The sequence below is a fragment of the Notamacropus eugenii genome, chromosome 1 (genome assembly GCF_028372415.1).
Source record: "Notamacropus eugenii isolate mMacEug1 chromosome 1, mMacEug1.pri_v2, whole genome shotgun sequence".
NCBI lineage: Eukaryota > Metazoa > Chordata > Mammalia > Diprotodontia > Macropodidae > Notamacropus > Notamacropus eugenii.
Window position 1 is genome coordinate 37620150 of NC_092872.1, and position 17404 is coordinate 37637553.

The 17404-nt window shown below is 37.2% G+C and overlaps 1 protein-coding gene across 19 annotated transcripts in view; it reads right to left on the reverse strand.

The window, feature by feature from the left end:
* The window catches only part of KDM4C (lysine demethylase 4C), a 544029-nt gene that overhangs the window by 196265 nt on the left and 330360 nt on the right, over window positions 1–17404 (reverse strand). For 18 of the 19 annotated variants that reach the window (XM_072596853.1, XM_072596740.1, XM_072596750.1 and 15 more), the window contains 3 exons: window positions 15894–16075; window positions 14129–14342; window positions 12981–13057 (listed from right to left, as the gene is read on the reverse strand). The exons of the other annotated variant lie outside the window; for it this stretch is intronic. In XM_072596853.1, the coding sequence (XP_072452954.1) occupies window positions 12981–13057; window positions 14129–14342; window positions 15894–16075 (473 nt within the window). The remainder of the gene's footprint in view (window positions 1–12980; window positions 13058–14128; window positions 14343–15893; window positions 16076–17404) is intronic. 19 annotated transcript variants of the gene reach the window in all.

Consider the following 17404-nt stretch of genomic DNA (forward strand, 5'->3'; position numbering starts at 1 on the left):
ACAACTTCTACTAAGAACACAAAGCATTAGAGAGGTATTTCTACGTTGTGGCCTCTATCAGGGTAAAATAACGAATCTGTTCAACTAGCAAAACTGGGTTGGAAGAGATAAGTTTGCATAAATAAGAATACAGATTAATGATTCAATTCATAATGTATAAAATTAGCTTCTCCTACTAGCTCCTCCTGTAGCTTAAAGAAGCCTAACAAAGAATAAGGAATTAAGCCCACCAAAACTTTACTGAGCTGCAGTATTGCATCCTATCATCATAACAATGCCTCCTCCTCCTCCTAATTAACTGGTCTGCTTTTTACCCCTCCCTTAGTGCTCGTTTAATAAGAGCTAATATTTGTATAGCATTCTGAGGTTTACATAGTGCTTTCTATTTATTATCTAATTTTATCCTCACAGCAACCCTGGGAGGGAGATGCTAGTTTTAAGAGTGAATAAGCACCTGCCTGTAGCAAATATTCTCAATTCCCATAAAGACAGAAATTTATATAATAATCTGACACATAATTTAGACTACAGTTATTATATTAAGATCAGGCCATGAGCACATGTGGGTTACTGGTTAATTTCACAGCTTACATATGGTATTAACAATTCTCCTTAGTAAACACATATGAAAAGTGAAAATGTATTTTTAACTATATGCAAAAAAAAAATCACAGCATGATTTTATTTCTTGGCTATAAATATGGGAACTAATTTTCCAAGGGTAGAATGAAGACTGCAATCTGGGCTTCTATGACAGATAGCTAGATGGTGCAGTAGATAGAGTGATGGATCTGGCCTGAGGAAGATAGGATTAAAACTCAAATGTGGTCCTAGATACTTAATAACTGTGTGACCCAAAACATGTCATTTAATTTCTGTTTGTCTCAGTTTTCCAAAACTTAAAATGGGGGTAACAGTAGCAGCTACCTCAAAAGGTTTTTCAAATAATTTTTGTAAAGTGTTTAAAACAGTACCTGACACACAGTAGGTGCTTAATAAATGCTTGTCCCGCCCCCCAAGGTTATCCATTTACATAATACCTACTGTATGCCAGGCACTGTGCTAAACACTTATTGCTTGTGCACTTTTACTCCTATTCATTGGAACAGAAGTTTGAACTAAATAAAATTTGAATTAAATAAAATTTATACTAAATAACAATTTCTGAGGGATAATAAAGAACAGATAATAAAGAACAGTATCACTTTTCAATCTATTTAACTGAATAATAACCTTTAAGTTTAGAAACATCCCAAGGTATAAACTAACAAAATGATAACTGAAGGAAAATTTATCCACACAAACATGATATAATCAAAGCTGGTCAGTGTATGAATTTAGGCAAGAATTTTAAATTAAATCAACCTGGAAACTCTATAGGTGTTGAAAGAAATGGTTCTCCAAATATTTACTTACATCTCAATTTTTCCATAATCTTTAAAACATTACATGAGAAATACTCCTTTTAATCATCAGGATCCTAATCATTATAGTCTCAACAGAGATTAAGCATTTAGTTAACTTGAACTGTGAAGCCAAATTCCAGTGCCTGTGTAGGTGACCAGTTTATTCCTTCATGTGGCTTAACTCCTTCATAATCAGAAATGCAGCCCTAAAGTATCGTTCAGACAAAACTGAAATGTAAGAGATCACAGAGAACTAAGAACTAAAAATCAATACAAGAATAAATCAGGAGTTAGTGAAAAGAAAAGAATTGGATTTTAGTACCTTTAAAGGCAAGGCAATAAGCCTGGTAATGATATTTCTAATTCATGCAGCCTGTTATCTTCTGACAGAGATACCTGAAACAGTGGTTAAAAGTGAATGAGAGTAATCGAGTCAGGAAATGAAGAGATTCAAAAAAGTATCCAAACTACGAGAGATTCTGTAGGTGGCAGAAAGTCACTTTTTAAAAAAAAATTATTTTGAATCAACTAGAATGTGCACTAAATTGTACTAAATTGTCTCTCTCTCCCCATTATTCCTCCTCCCCCAATAAAGACCTAATTCTCAATTCTATAAATATTTACCTAAAAAATGATTCCATATGAAAAAGAACTGAAAACAGCCAAATCTATAAAGATTGAGTTACAAACCATTAATTAATGATACGGGCTTTCATATTAAATAAAAGGCATTTTCGTTAATCAAACAAGAAGCGCTGACATCAAGGGGAATTGTTCAGGTAAATTACATGCTTCTACACAGCCAGAACTCTACGTACAAAAGTAGACTCTGCATGCACCATTACAGAACCTTCTCAATTAAGGTCCGTAATCACTCCAAAAGGGTCGTCCTAACTGTCTACTGAGAAAATGCCAAGAAGATGGAGAATTTCTGTTTTTAGATCATGACAGCACAAGCCCCAGAGCTGGTCCATCTGTACGTGTATTCTGGTCAGACACGAATGAGAAGACAAAAGCAGGCTAGAAAGCTTTTAAGAAGTGACCCAGTATTTAGAATGACCCCAAGCTTCTCACTGAAACAAACATCTTTTAAAAGGCACTACACTCTTCTGATGATACGACATGGCTACAATAACACAATCTTCAAAGAAACAAAATTAAAGATCACCTGAAGGACAATGGTGGGAAAGAAAAGGCTGCAAAATATGACCATTTTCCAAGCAGAAACAGCTATGAAAAGTATGTCAGCAGAGAGACAGATGTCTGTGATTCAGAAGTCTGTCTAGGAGAAAACTCCCTTCCTGGCTACCATTCCCTAATCCATCATCCCTATACATCTTGGCTCCAATACATTCTACACTGTCCTTCCACTGGGCCTGTAGATGCCCACTCTATCCCTAACAAATTATTCTTCATATTAGACCTTTCCTCTCATACTTATTGTAATCACAGACAACTTCTTACCCCGCCCCCCCCAAAAACTGTATCATGATAGAGAGAGGGAATAAGAGCAAAAACCGCATTAAGCACTTACTGTCCTCTAGACACAATGCACAGCAGGGGGGATGCCTACAGAAGTTAGACCTGGCCCTCAAGGAGTTTACATTATGATCAGGGAGGATAACACAAAAAAGCTTGGGGATGGGGAATAATCTTGGCAAGAAAAGGGGAATGCTCACAGGACCCAGCCCACTCAGTGAGGGCGTGCGGTAAGAAGATGATGGTAAGATACTTACTTTGAAGCTTCCCAAGACAATGGATCAAGAAAAGAAGTGGGCTCACTCCTTGCTCCTCACGGATCTCATCCTCTCTCATCTGGTCAATCACAAAAGCCTTCTCAGTATTTTCCTTGCCTTAAGTATCTCCTCTCTCTGAACAACTGTTAAATTGATATTCCTAAAGCACAGATTTGACCACTTCACTTTCCTTCTCAAGAAACTCCAGCAGCTCCTATTTGCCTCTAAAATCAAATTATAACATCCTCTGTTTGGCATTTAAAGCTTTTAAAATCTGATTCTAACGTCTCTTTCTGACATGATTTCTAACACATATCTACATATCAGGTCAACTGACTAACCTTCCATTCCCCTCACCCTTTTCACCTCAGTGCCTTTGAACAAGGTGCTCACCAAGTGAAAGAATTCCTTCTTTCCTCTTCCACTTGGAATCTTTCACTTTCTTCAGGCTTCAGCACAGGAACCATCTCTCTCAAGAGGACTTTCCAGATTCCTCACAAATTCTCTTCTATAAATTCTATATTTACTTATTTGTGTACCTCTACCACTGACAGAGTGTAACTTCCTTGAAGACAAAGACTGTTCTGTTTTTGTTAGGGTATCCTCTGCAACTAGAACACTGGCTGGCACAAACTAGACAGATAATAAATTTTCAAGTTATTTTAAAAAGATGGGCTGTGTGCAGTATAAAAGATGAATAGTCCACATGCTCCAAAGATATACACATAATGTCAAGAAATCTGGAGGACTTCTCTCTGGAAGATGCATGGAAAAGATACTGAACAAGGGTTACAGAGGATATGAAGGTATGAAAGGATTATGATGTCAACCACTCAAAAAGTCTTTATCTGATATCTTTTAATTCCACAAAGCACAAAATAGAAAAAAAATAAAAATTCTTGTAATACAAATTACTGAGTGTTAAAGTCTGAATCAAACCATTCCTAATGTAACATGTTTACCACTGGGAATTTCAACAATTATAACACTTTTACTGTTTTAAGGCTGGGTAAGACTGGGAAAACAAATGTAATGAGGAAATTCTTGACAAAAGAATTCAACGTAAGAAGGAAACTTAAAACTAATGAAAGAATTAAAAGAACAGGATGCACTAGAAAAAGGCAGAGAAGTTGTGGAGTTCTCTACCATCTTCAGGACATGCCACTGTGTAGGGGGCAAAATGATTTGCTGGTTCCAAGCTACAAATTTCTAGGAGAGGTAGACAAGCACTGAACCTTTCAGTATATGTTTGCTAATTTAATTATCAAGGACTAATTCATGGGTCAAACACTACATGAAGACTACTTTTATTATTGCACATGAGCCTTTCAATCTTGAATATTTTCGTAACATCCTGCCTGGTTTTTTACACTGTAACTTGTGTTGCACTTTGTCTAAATGCCTTATTTCCCCTATTTAATTACAAACTCCTTAGGGATAGACAGGTGTATTTTTTTCACTGACAATTTTTCACTAACACCTAGCAAAGTGAATTCCTTAAGAAACATTTGTTGAAATGAAATAAATTACTATTTTCATTGCTTTAGTACCTTGTCAAACAGGTCATGATATATAACATCAAAATTAGTAATATTATACTTGCTGGCTACAAAACAGGTTCATCTCTATGTGCTCTAGGAAACTCCGTATTACAGATTTATGAGTCTCACTCTCCTACAGTATGTAAAAAGCAAGATGAAAATCAGAAATGACATAAAATGAGGATAAAATCAACACTGTAACATCACTGTGCCTAACTTATGCTGTTAGAGGATCTATTTTTAAAGAAAATCTAACAAGAGAGTTGCTGACTAACTTCAAAGCACTGGAAACTGATGTCATCATAAGTCACGGACTGGAAAACAATTTTTAAACTCAATCACTCTGTCAACCGAATCAATCTGAATCTTATTTATTAAGTGTTTAATAAAATTAATATTGTGAGTCATTGCAATACTAAACAAGATGCTTAAAGTCAGTCTATCAATATTATCCATTACCACTCTATATTACTTTATGAAGCAATAAAGTGATTTTCAAAAAAACACAATAAAATGAGGAGTTTTATTAATAAAGCTTATTCAAAATTTGAGAGAGCTAAATAGAAAAATCTTTGGCCTAGTGATGAATGTGTGGCTAGTTACAATTAAAATGTAAATACTTAAGTGACCCTCTTATACTATGGTGTACGAACTTTCAAGAGTTCTAATTCATTTGTTTAAGCTAGTGTAGACTGCCATCCAGTTCTGCAAGACTCCATTATAAAATTGTAAATGGTATATTTTTTGGAAGATAGCATTTTTTCAAATTCATAGAAGGTAATTTTTTTATAAGCTCAATTCCAAAAGAATAAATACTGAGAATATTTTCTTCTTAGTTTCACAATAAATGACAGATAACACTGGATTAAGAGGAAGAACAAAGCTCTGGTCTGGGCAATGCTATAAATTATCTTGAAGATAATGTTGAGCATCACAATTATCTTGAGTAAATCACAATTTCTCTGGACATCAGTTTCCTCTTCTGTAAAATGAGTAGGTTAAATGTATTTCCCCTAAAGTTCCTTCCATTTAGAGAACTCGATTCAATCATAAAAAGTAAGCAGAATAGAAGGCAAAAATTCTGAATAAAGTCAGATCGCATAAACAACAGCAAAAATGCTAATGGCAAGAAGGCTTTGGTGAAAGCTCTGCTGTGGCAAGGAAAAACAATAGGCAAGGATTAAAGAGATAAGGACGGAGGCCCAGGATATTTCCCCACGTGGGCAGCCGGGCAAGACTGACACCTGGAGATTCAAGAAGATCAGGAGCCCAAATCCTGCCTCAGACATGAACTTGGGAAAATAAGTCACTTCCCTACTTTCTGCTGTAGTTTCTTCATCGATAAACTGGGGATAATAGCAACCATCTCCCAGGACTGTTGTAAGAATCAAATGACATACTGAGACACATAAAGCTGAATGTAATTGTCAGCTAGTAGAACCATGTTTGTTACAGAAATCTTTAAGATTCTCTCTCAAAGATTTCGGTGAAATGAAAGATTTAAAACTGAAGCATTATTCTCACATAATAAAAGCCACTTATTTTTGATAGTGATATTAGAGAACAATAGGATCTAATCATTTAATTCAAATGCAATTCAAAAGTAGGTGTTAGGCACTTAGGCAACTGGTATGACGTCAGAAACTGTGTGGGGCAAGTATCTTTTGTAATTTCATTCATTCATTCATTCATCCATCCAAGAAACACTCATTTACCACTCACCATATACTAGGCAATGAGCAAGGTATAGAGAATGCAAACATGAAAACAGCATCACTCCTGCTCCCAACAAGGTTAATGGTGAATGTGAATGAAATACAAGATTGATGGGATGGGGCAAAAGGCGTATCAAGAAAAAGTGTTCCAGAATACATAACTGCAAAAATACTGCTGTCAGGTCAGAGAGTCAGGAAAGGCTATACTAGCTAGGAAGATGGCACCAGAGCGGAGCTTAAAAGGAGTAACATCTCCAACTTCCTCTAAGACATCTTGAACTGGAGGGCCTGTACACATCTTCAATTCAACATGTCCAAAACTGAACTCATTATCCTTTCCTCCAAAATCTGGCCACGATCTCCTTCCAAACTTCCTACGACTCTAGAGGACACCACCATCCTCCAAGTTCTTCACGCTCACTCCTGGGACTCCTCATTGTCTCTCATCCTCCATATCCAAGCTGCTGACAAGGCCACTTGGTTCCCCCTCTGTAACATCTCTCCAATATGCCCCGTTGTCTCCTCTGACACTGCCAACACTGATGTAGGATCACATCACTTCACACCTAGACTCTTGTAATATCTGGTGGGTCTGCCTGCCTTCCATAAAGCCATCAAAGTACTTTTCATAAAGTACAGGTTTGAACATATCACATGCCCCTCCCTCTTTCTATAAATTTATCACCTCTAGAATAAAATACAAAATCCACTGTATGACCTCCAAAGCTCTTCATCTTCTGGTCCCTCTCCCCACTCCCGAATCTTTTCAGTCTTCTTATACCTCCCCACCCTACCCCCAATTCTCATCTCTGGCTGTCTCCCATGCTTGGAACACTATTCTCGTCATCTCTGCATCTTTTCTTTCCTGGATTCCTATAATTTCCACCTTCTACAGGAATTCTTTTCTACTCCTGCCTAATTATAGTGCCTTGCCTCTGTTGATCATATATTGATTTCCCTTCCCTTTCCCATCCTGTCCCATCCTGTCCCCTGTGCTCTCCCAAAACCTTACACCTACTGCATTCTGAAGCTGGGACACCAATGGTTCCCTGCCTGAGGGCTCCTCTGGACACTCCTGGCTTCACAGTGATTATCAATGGTAACAGTTGCTGTTTCCCACCCAGCCAAAGTCTTTGTTTCTCTTCACCTCATTAAAGGGGCCATGCCCTGGCTCCTTCTTAAACATGCCTATTCAATGAATGGGTGTTGTCTCACCCTAAGTGAGTACCTGCAAAGACCTTGACCTAAAGGGGCCAAAGTCTCCCAGTGCCTCCAGGGTCATCTCCAGTCATCCTGAGGAATGTCTGGTCAGTGGATTCAGATGGCTCTGGAGGAGAAGTGAGGCTGGTGACCTGCACAGCCCTCCCTCACTCAAATCCAAGTCAAGTGCAAGTCATGTCATCATTTCTCTGATGGCATGGTCTTCTTTGGCAATGAAGGATGAACACAACACAAACAATGTATATACTCGTCTGCTTGTTGTCTTCCTCCATCAGACTACAGTTTCCTTGGGGGCAGTGGCTCTTCTGCCTTTTTTTGGACCTCAGGCATTCAGCACAGTGCCTGTCGCCACTAGAAGCCAATTGGTAACCCAGTATATACAGCACTAGGACTGAGTAAGGAAGAATTCAAATACAGCCTCAGATACCAGCTGTGTGACCTTGGGCAAGTCTCCTAAAGCTCTGTTTGCCTCAATTTTCCTCAACTGTTAATTGAAGATAATAATCGTATCTACGTTGCACAGTTGTCTGAATCAAATGAGATAATATTGGTAAAAAGCACTTAGCACAGTGCCTGGCACATACTAAGTCCTATAGAAATACTTCTTGCTTTCCTTCCCTTGCTGGTGAATAACAGGCACTTATTAAATGCTTGTTGGCTGGCTCACTACAATCTAGGCAAAGGAGACAGTTTATGCTAATACATAGACACAAAAAGTTAAATGGGCAAAAGAGTTATATATGTGAAACAATTAGAGAATAAAAGAATATAATTACATATTAAAATCCATGGTGAACAATACATACAAATGTATTTCTGTGTACCAAAGGATTACAGGCAAGTGTTATGAATGAGAATAAATTTAAGATGAATTTTGAAAGGATTAGCAGATTTATCAAAAACTATTTGATAGTGATTAAAAAAATTTTAAAGTGGATCAATGGAACACACTAGACAAAGATGGATCAGAAATAGCTGAAAGATTAGGAGGGAAGCAGAAAACTGGGAAAGAATTTTTGCAACTAGTGTCTGTGATAAAGGCCTCATTTCTAAAATATATAGAGAACTGCGTCAAATGTACAAGGTTACAAGTCATTCCCCAATTGATAAATGGTCAAAGGGTAAGAGCAGGCCGTTTTCAGAGGAAGAAATTAAAGATATCTGTAGTCATATGAAAAAATGCTCTAAATCACTACTGATTGGAGAGATGCAAAGCAAAACAACTCTGAGGTACCACATTACACCTGTCAGATTGGCTAGCATGACAGAACAGGAAGATGATGAATGTTGGAGAAGATGTGGGAGAGCTGGAACATTAATTCATTGTTGGTGAAGCTGTGAGCTGATCCAACCATTCTGGAGAGCTATTTGGAACTATGCCCAAAGGGCTATAAAAATGTGCATACCCTTTGATCCAGCAATATTATTTCTAGGGCTGCATCCCAAAGAGATCATAAAAATGGAAAAGGGTCCCACATGTACAAAAGTGTACAAAAATATTTATAGCAGCTCTTTTTGTGGTGGTGGAAATCAAGGGGATGCCCATCCACTGGGGAATGGCAGAACAAGTTGTGGCATATGAATGTCACGGAATACAATAGTGGTATAAGAAATGATGAACAGGAGGGCTTCAGAGAGGCCTGGAAGGACTTGTATGAACTGATGCCGAGTGAAATGAGCAGAACCAGGATAACATTGTACACAGTAACAGTTACAGTGTGTGATGACTGTTTCTGGTAGACTTAGCCCTTCATAGCAATGCAAGGACCTAAAACATTCCCAAAGGATTCTTGAGGAAAAATGCCATCCATATCCAGAGAAAGAACTATGGAATTAGAACGCAGAATGAAGCAGACTATTTTCTCTTGTGTTATGCTTTGTTTTTGCTTGTTTTTTCTCATGGTTTGTCCCATTCATTTTTTAATGCCATTTTAATTTATTTTGTTAAATATTTCTCTATTATATTTTTTTTTGCTTTTTATTATTTATTTATTTTAATGTTCTGCGATCACTACCATAAAACTTAGATTTTTACCCCACACACACACCTATCCCCCTCCCCCCCTCCCCAAGATGGCATACAATTCTATGTAGGATCTACATATACTTTCCTATTGAATGTGTTTTCACTACAGTCATTTTGTGGAGATGAACTAAATAAATGGAAGAAATCATATAACTGTCCCATTCATTTTAATTCTTCTATGCAACATGACTAATGTGAAAATGAGATTAATAAGAATGTATGTGTAGAAGCTATGTAAGATTTTATGCCATCTCAGGGAGAGAAGAATGGGGAGAAAATCTAAGACTTATGGAAGTGATTGTAGAAAACTGAAAACAAATAAAGTAATTAGAAAAAAGAATTACGGGGAAACCTATATTCAGTCAAAAACTGCATTTAGACTAACATCATGAATGATGTAGAACAATAAACTCTAAATGGATAAATGTCTAGAACATTAAGGGTCATCCCATAAAAAACCAGAAGAACACTGGCTGTTTCCTTTTACAATTACAGTTAGTAGGTAAATTTCTTAATCAAACAAGAGACAGAGGCTATTAGAAAAGATAAAATAAATAATTTCTATGACAAGATATGCAGAAGTTACTGTGCAAACAAACCGAATACAACCACAGAAGGGAAGTTACTGATTGAGCAAAAAAATCTTTGTATCCAATGCCTCTGGTAACGATATAACCCACAAGATGGACAGGTAGCTCACAGAACTTTAAGAATAAAGGTAGTGCCCCAACAAAGCAGTGGTCAAGGGATAGGAACAGTTTCATAATAACCACTGCAAACTATTAAGCACCTAGGAAAGACTGCTTCTCACCTCCAATAATAAGAGAAATGAATATCAAAGCCACCACTGGGCTTTACTTCACATCTAACAAATGGCCAAAGATGACAAAGGAGGGGAAGAGCTGCTGTTTTAAGAACGATGCAGAGGTGAGCACCTGATGGAGCTGTGAACTGAGCTCACCATTCTGGAAAAAGCCATTAGGAAATCACATGAAAAAAGTGACTCTAATGCCCAGAGATTTCTTTGGTAAGTACATCACATAAGGAAGTCAGCGATAAAAAGAAAATGCCCATATGCACCAAAATATTTATTCTGTGGTATTAAAGAACTGAAAAAAAAATAACTGGGGAAGTAAGTGGTTTATAAATGTAATGGAATTAGGACTGCGCTTTAACAAATGCCGAATGCAGAGAAGCAGGGAAGACTTGCATGAACTAACGCAAAGGGAAATGATCAGAACAAGGAAAACAATAGATGCAATTACTACAATAATGGGAATGGAGAGAATAACAGCAGCAATAAGAAAAACCAAAATGTTAAGAAAGATGATTAAAAAACAAAAGGCATCCATAAAAGGCATTTAAAAAAATTAAACAACAAAAAGAGGGAAAGGCTGCACAGAGAGGAGGGGAGCAGTGTGAGGGAGCCACTCAGACATCCCTCTTCCATACCAAGACAGATGTCCTGACTACCCCAAGTCTTCTATTCAGATTAAACAGCCTCATTTCCTCCTTCCTCACACAGCATGAGCTCAAGGCCTTTCACCATTCAGGCCACCTTCCTCTCAAGCTTATCCATGAGCCTCCCAAATGGAACATCCAAGAATTCACATAATACTCTAAATGTTCATCAAAGGCAGAGTAAATCAGAACTGTCACCTCTCAAGTCCTCGACTCTAGTATTCCCCTACTCCATGGCCCAGGAATAGATTAGCTTTTATTATTCCCAAATAACACTGATCACATAGATCGAGTCTGTAGTGTACTAAAACCCACAAAGTGTTTTCAGACGAACTGCTATCTATCCCATATTTTTTAAGTTTATTGTCTGAACCAACAACAACATTTTACATTTATCTCCATTAAATCTGCCATAATAATCTAGCCAATCAAAATCTTTAGGAATCCTGACTCTCTCACATCCTGTAGGAGACAGCTGGATGTAGAGGACAAAGCACTAGTTCTAGCATCAGAGGCTGGCTTCAAGTTGTTCCTCTGTATGCCCAGGGCCTCAATGTCCTTATCTATAAAATTGGGAGGCAGAACTAAATGCCCTCTGAGTTCCCTTCAGACTAGAAATCTATAAACCTAACATCCGTGTCAGCTCCTCTCTGACTCAGTTTTATTTCATCTGCATATCCAGGATCTAAATCATCAAGGAAAATGACAAACAATAAAATATTTTCAAGGACAGACCCTGGGGATAATCTACTACAGACTAACTTCTAAAATGATATGAAGTTATCAGTGAAGAAATCAGACAGTTAACAAGCATTTCCTAAGTAACTATGTATCACGGGAGGCAGCTGCATAGCAAAGTGGCTAAAACACTGGGCTTTTGAGTCTAAAAGACCCAAGTGAAAATACAGCCGACTGGCACCTAATACCTCACTCGGCAAATCACTTAACTTTGCCTTAATCCACTGTAGAAGGAAAGGGCAAATCAACCCAGTATCTGCCAAGAAGAGTCTGGCATGACTCAACAATGAATGTGCCAGGTTCTAAGTGCTAGGGATAAAAAGAGCAAAAAAGAAAAAACTAGTCCCTGTCCTCAAGGAGCTCAGAGTTTAACGGAGAAGACAACATGAAAGCAACTACATACAAACAAAATAGAGATGAAATTAATTAGAGATAATCAACAGAGGGAAGGCCCATTAGCATTAAGGAGGATCAGTTAAAGGCTTCTTAAAGATGCTGTTATTTTAGCTGGGACTTAGAGGCAGGGAGAGAAAAGGTGCATTCTAGGAAGGGGGACAGTCCATGAAGTGCCTTCAGTAGGGAGATGGGGTGTTCTATGCATAAAACATCAAGGAAGCTGGTGTCGCTGGATCACACGATACATAAAGAGAGAAAGAAAAATCTTCAAGGATTCTGAAGACCAAACAGGATTTGATGTGACTCTATAAATGATAATTAGGAGAACTGATGACTACACCTTACACGTGGCCACCGAAGCCATGGAGAAGCCAGCCAAGTGTACTGGCTCTGGCATGCATGACAGCAGAACGAGAGGGCCTCAAGTACAGACTGGTGCTATCATATACAAAAGGGGGACTACCGAGTGATGACATTTCCTTTATCCACAGACACTCATGATGTCATACACTGAAGCAAGGACTGCTGCACTGTGACTCCAGGGAGAAGCACTCACACTTAGGAATCGTGGACCTTTGAAGGACTCAAGTAAATGTGGCAATTCAAGGATGAAATGGAGTAGAAAAATGCCAGAAGTCAGGACCTCTCCATTTGGAATGAAAAGCAAAGAAATACATCTATTTGTAAAAATAGAGCTTTTTAAATAGGTGCAAGCAGGAAGATGGAGGTAAGCTACTTACTGCCGTCCACGCGCTTCTCTTGCAACGAGAACACAGCCATCCATCACGGATGTCCTGAGAAGGAACCCCGTAGCAACCTGTTTTTAAAAATCAGGCATATCCATGCGTTAGCTCGTTGAGGTCTCCGACACCCTTCACACACTTGAGCTATTACTGCACAGCAGTCAGAAAGACCACCTAAGTCTCCCCATTACTTAAAACTGATGCTATTTATAGCAAAAATGATCAAATGGCTTCAGAAAAGCATTGGTTCCCATCCCTCATGGCAGACGTTTTAAAGGCCACTGCTGCCTGAAGACCGCATGACTGAGAAGGAACTTCAGCTCAAAGATCAGCTTCTGAAATGCTAAGGAAAATACTGGAAAGACAACAGCAAAATTTCTTAAGTGTCTAGGTTTAGCCATTTACCCTCTAATCTACCTCCTTGCACAGCTGATGTGATAATATGCAGCTGTCTATTCTTTACAGTGCAAGAGAGTCTAATGGATTAAATTAAAATGTAATAAAAGAAATAAAACTTAGCTTCCATTCTAATTATAGGAGACGTTTACTATCCATGGCTTCACCTAAGAGATCACAGATACCAGGTACATAAAAGAGTATCTATTCAATGTTATTGATCAGCATTTCAAATTTACATTAGAGACCTAGGAATTAAATTCGGCTTCACCACTTACTATTTATGTCTCCTAACCTTTTGAGGACTAATTTTGCTCATTTATAAAAGGAGTGGGTTGGATGAACGACCACTGAGGTTCTTTTTAGCTGTAGCTTTCTGACTTCAAGGTTTGTAAAAAACAATTCTTTCCATTTATATAAAAATCAAAATTGCTTTAGGTTTATAGACAATTTTGACACCTTAAGCAAAGTACAAATTCATCATGCCCTTTTAGGACCTAGGGAAGTAGGAGGAGGATTCTTTCTATGGCCTCGTGAAGAAAGAAAATAAGCCTGGCATTTATTGGCTCTCAAGAGAAATAAAAAATAATTTCTCCTTAAGAAAATGACCAAGAAAAATCTATAAGACTGTATAAAAATTGCTGAGTAATTGCCAATTTTAATAATTGAAAACTACAACAAAGAAGAGAGCCACATTTTTTTGCAGAGACTAGAAAGCCTATAAATTATTGAGTAATCCATTTATTTACTTGCATGAACCTGTACACAACACTTTGCACAGGAAATCAGAAGACTTGTTCCATCTTCTTCAATGAAGGCATTGGATGGAGAATGTTCTGTGTTTTCCTCACTATAAATAAAACACATCTCGGGAATGAGTGGCTTAGTCTTTTCCAAGGCAGAAGTCACTTCACTGGATTTAGTCTCCCATCTACAATAACTTTCTTCATTACTGTTGTCTGGCTGAAAAATACAATGTTTACTTTTCAGTGACAGGTAGCAAGACTTTCGTTATCCCTCCTACTATTCTATCCAGTTACTGATTTATGAAACTTGGACACCCTGAGGGTTCTCAATACAGAAACCACAACAATGTAAATGGAAGGAATAATAAAGCAACCAAACGATCAAAAACGAATGCTTCAAAATTATAATGACCAAGGTTGGCTTGAAAGAAGAGACAGGAGAAGCCTCTCTTCCCTGTGCTCTTTAGAGAGGCAGGAGACCATGGAAAAGGAACACTGTCTATAACATTGACTTCTTAAAGGCATATTCTTTGATGAAAGGAGCTGATATAGGGCCAAATGAAATGAAATCTGTAGAGTGTTTTAAAATAATGTCTAACACATAGCAGGTCCTTAATAAAGGTTTGTTTCCATCCTTGATCTCAGACAAGTAGGGGAAGGATATGATGGGAAATGTAAATGAGATAAAACAAAAGACGTGAAAAAAAATTTTTTTAAATGCCTTCTGTTTTCACTTCGATCTCTACAACTCTCATATATTCAAGGACCTTATCTAATTATTTCCAAGCATCTTTCAATTTGTGACAATTGAAAAAAAACAAACTTTTGACAGCTGAAGAAATTAAAAAGTGGACTAGTAAGGGACATCGAATTTCCTAGAGGTCAAATGGTTTGTCCCACACTTAGGATATAGTCAGTGGCAAAATGAAGAGAAATAAAGCTTTCCTAATCATGATGACGTCTTATACATATCATGTACAAGAACAGTGGGAACAAAATATTTCCCTTTAGAAGAGTAACATATCATTTATTATACTCTGAAAATGCATGCACAGAATCAATTTTTCAACATACAAGTCTAAGAAAAAAATTATGTTTTGAATATTTCTCATATATTATCTATAAATATAATTTACCTAAGGAAATGTATCTTATTTATGGATAAATATAAATTACATATGATTATGTTTTTTATTATTTCAGAACCTGAACTCCTACCAGGCAAGAACTGTCTGTTCAAATTATATTGAATTATGTTCCAAATAGGGTCACTTGAAAGACTATGTTTAAAGTTTAATACTAATCAAAAAGCATTTATTGAGCACCTAGTGTGTTCATAGTTTCAAATGTTTAAAATTGATGAAACAATACTAAAAATAAGAATTCAAAGTTAACACATACAATTTGAAAATTTCAAAATAACCATCATAAAATGAGTATTTTTAGTTTTTCAAACTTTTAGATGTTTAAACTTCAGCTTCATATTTCCAAAAAAAATTTGTTTAAAAAGGGTGGGAGGGACTGGGGAAATTATAAAATTATATAAGTACTGGCTGTTTCTTGAAATTTACTTAAGAAATTTTATTTTAAATTAGAAAATACTGACATGGAAATGGACACAAACAATAGTTTATTGATGTATGACTTCCTCTCTTCACCAAGCCTATAATTAACAAATATCCCCCTTAATATTACCAAAACATTTTAAATCCAAATAAAAACAGAGACTTTAATCACTATTTATTTGGGTTCCTAAAACCTATCTTACCTTATAGTAGGGCATTAAGAGAGTGCAAATAGCACAGTGTGGTTCCATTTTGGCAACAGCTGCATTGTACTCTTGCTCGGCCACAAAATTTGGTGCTTTGGTCTGCCAAAGGTGGACAAGAGGCTTGGCCCAGGATTCCGTTTCTTGTACTTCCTCCTCAACTGATGGAACCTCAGGCAATTCTTAAAGAAAAGAAACACCTAAAAATACTGGGTTCTTGCAAACTAGAGAAAATGGAATTATATCTTGATCTTTAAATGTTGAGATCTGTCCATGACACGAACTAGCAATACCATGTAGTAAGTTTAATTTTTTTTCCTGTAGTATCTATATTAAATATCACATACCAATACATTGAGGGACAATTTTACTACCTACCATTCATTTTTGTTTTTACAAGCAGGGCACTGGGATGCCTTTTGTCAAAGTCACCTAGCATTCATTCCAAAATGTCTATCAATCTTAAAGGGATCAATGTATTAAATTTAAAGGACCAAAAGAAAGCTATACAGACATACAAATATTGGAGGGGGAAAGAGACGGGAAAGATAGCATATATTATCTGTAGATATATATATGTATGTATGACTTTGCCAGAAAGGCCAGGAAACGTTCATCAAGTCAAATCAACAAGCACTTAATATGCACCAGGCAGTGGGCAAAATACCAAGAACAGCAAAAATCAGTCCTCACTCTTAAGTAACTCACAATCTTATGAAGAGAAACAGGACACATACAAGACAAATAAGAAGTAATTGCAGAGGAAAGGGGCTTGAGTTAAGAGGACTAGGAAAGGCTCAAACTGAATGAAAGAAGCGAGGGGAATCATGGAGCCAGAGATGAACAAAGAAGGGCGTTCAAGAGTGTCTAGAGTCTGTAGAGGGAGCGTCATGTATGGGGAAGACCAGGGAGACTGCAGTCAGCGTACTACAGAACAGACAGAAGGGGAGGGTGAGATGTAAGGAGATTGGAAAGGCCAAACAGAGGAGTTTATTTTTGATCCTGGAGATGACAAGGAGCAATTAACTGAATTTCACTGAACAGAAAGGTGACCAGTCCTGGACTATAATGGCAACAATCAGTTCAATTCACAAAGCATGAAGTAAATGTCTGTTATGTACAGAAAACTAAGGTTAGAAAAGGCACAATATTGACCTAAGTCATGGTCTTTCCTTCACACACCTTAGAATAAGTAAGGGGGTTATAGTGCACACACATAGGTCACAGAGAGAACAATCTAAACATTGTTAATGTTTGATGATATTCAGGGTTCTAAAATTCTAATTAGCAGATTCTTCAACCAAAATAAAAATTACAGATATTGTGAAATGTTTGTAAGGTCCTCAGTAACTAGTAGAAAGACATTCTTGACAGCCTGTCTCTCCAACATCCAAACTATTGACAAAGTTGACTTAATAACTTAAGAAGTAGGCACTTCATCAACAGAAAAAATTTGTAGGAGGATAGAAATAACTAAAAAGTTTTAACAGAATCAATGAAAATAGAAAGTC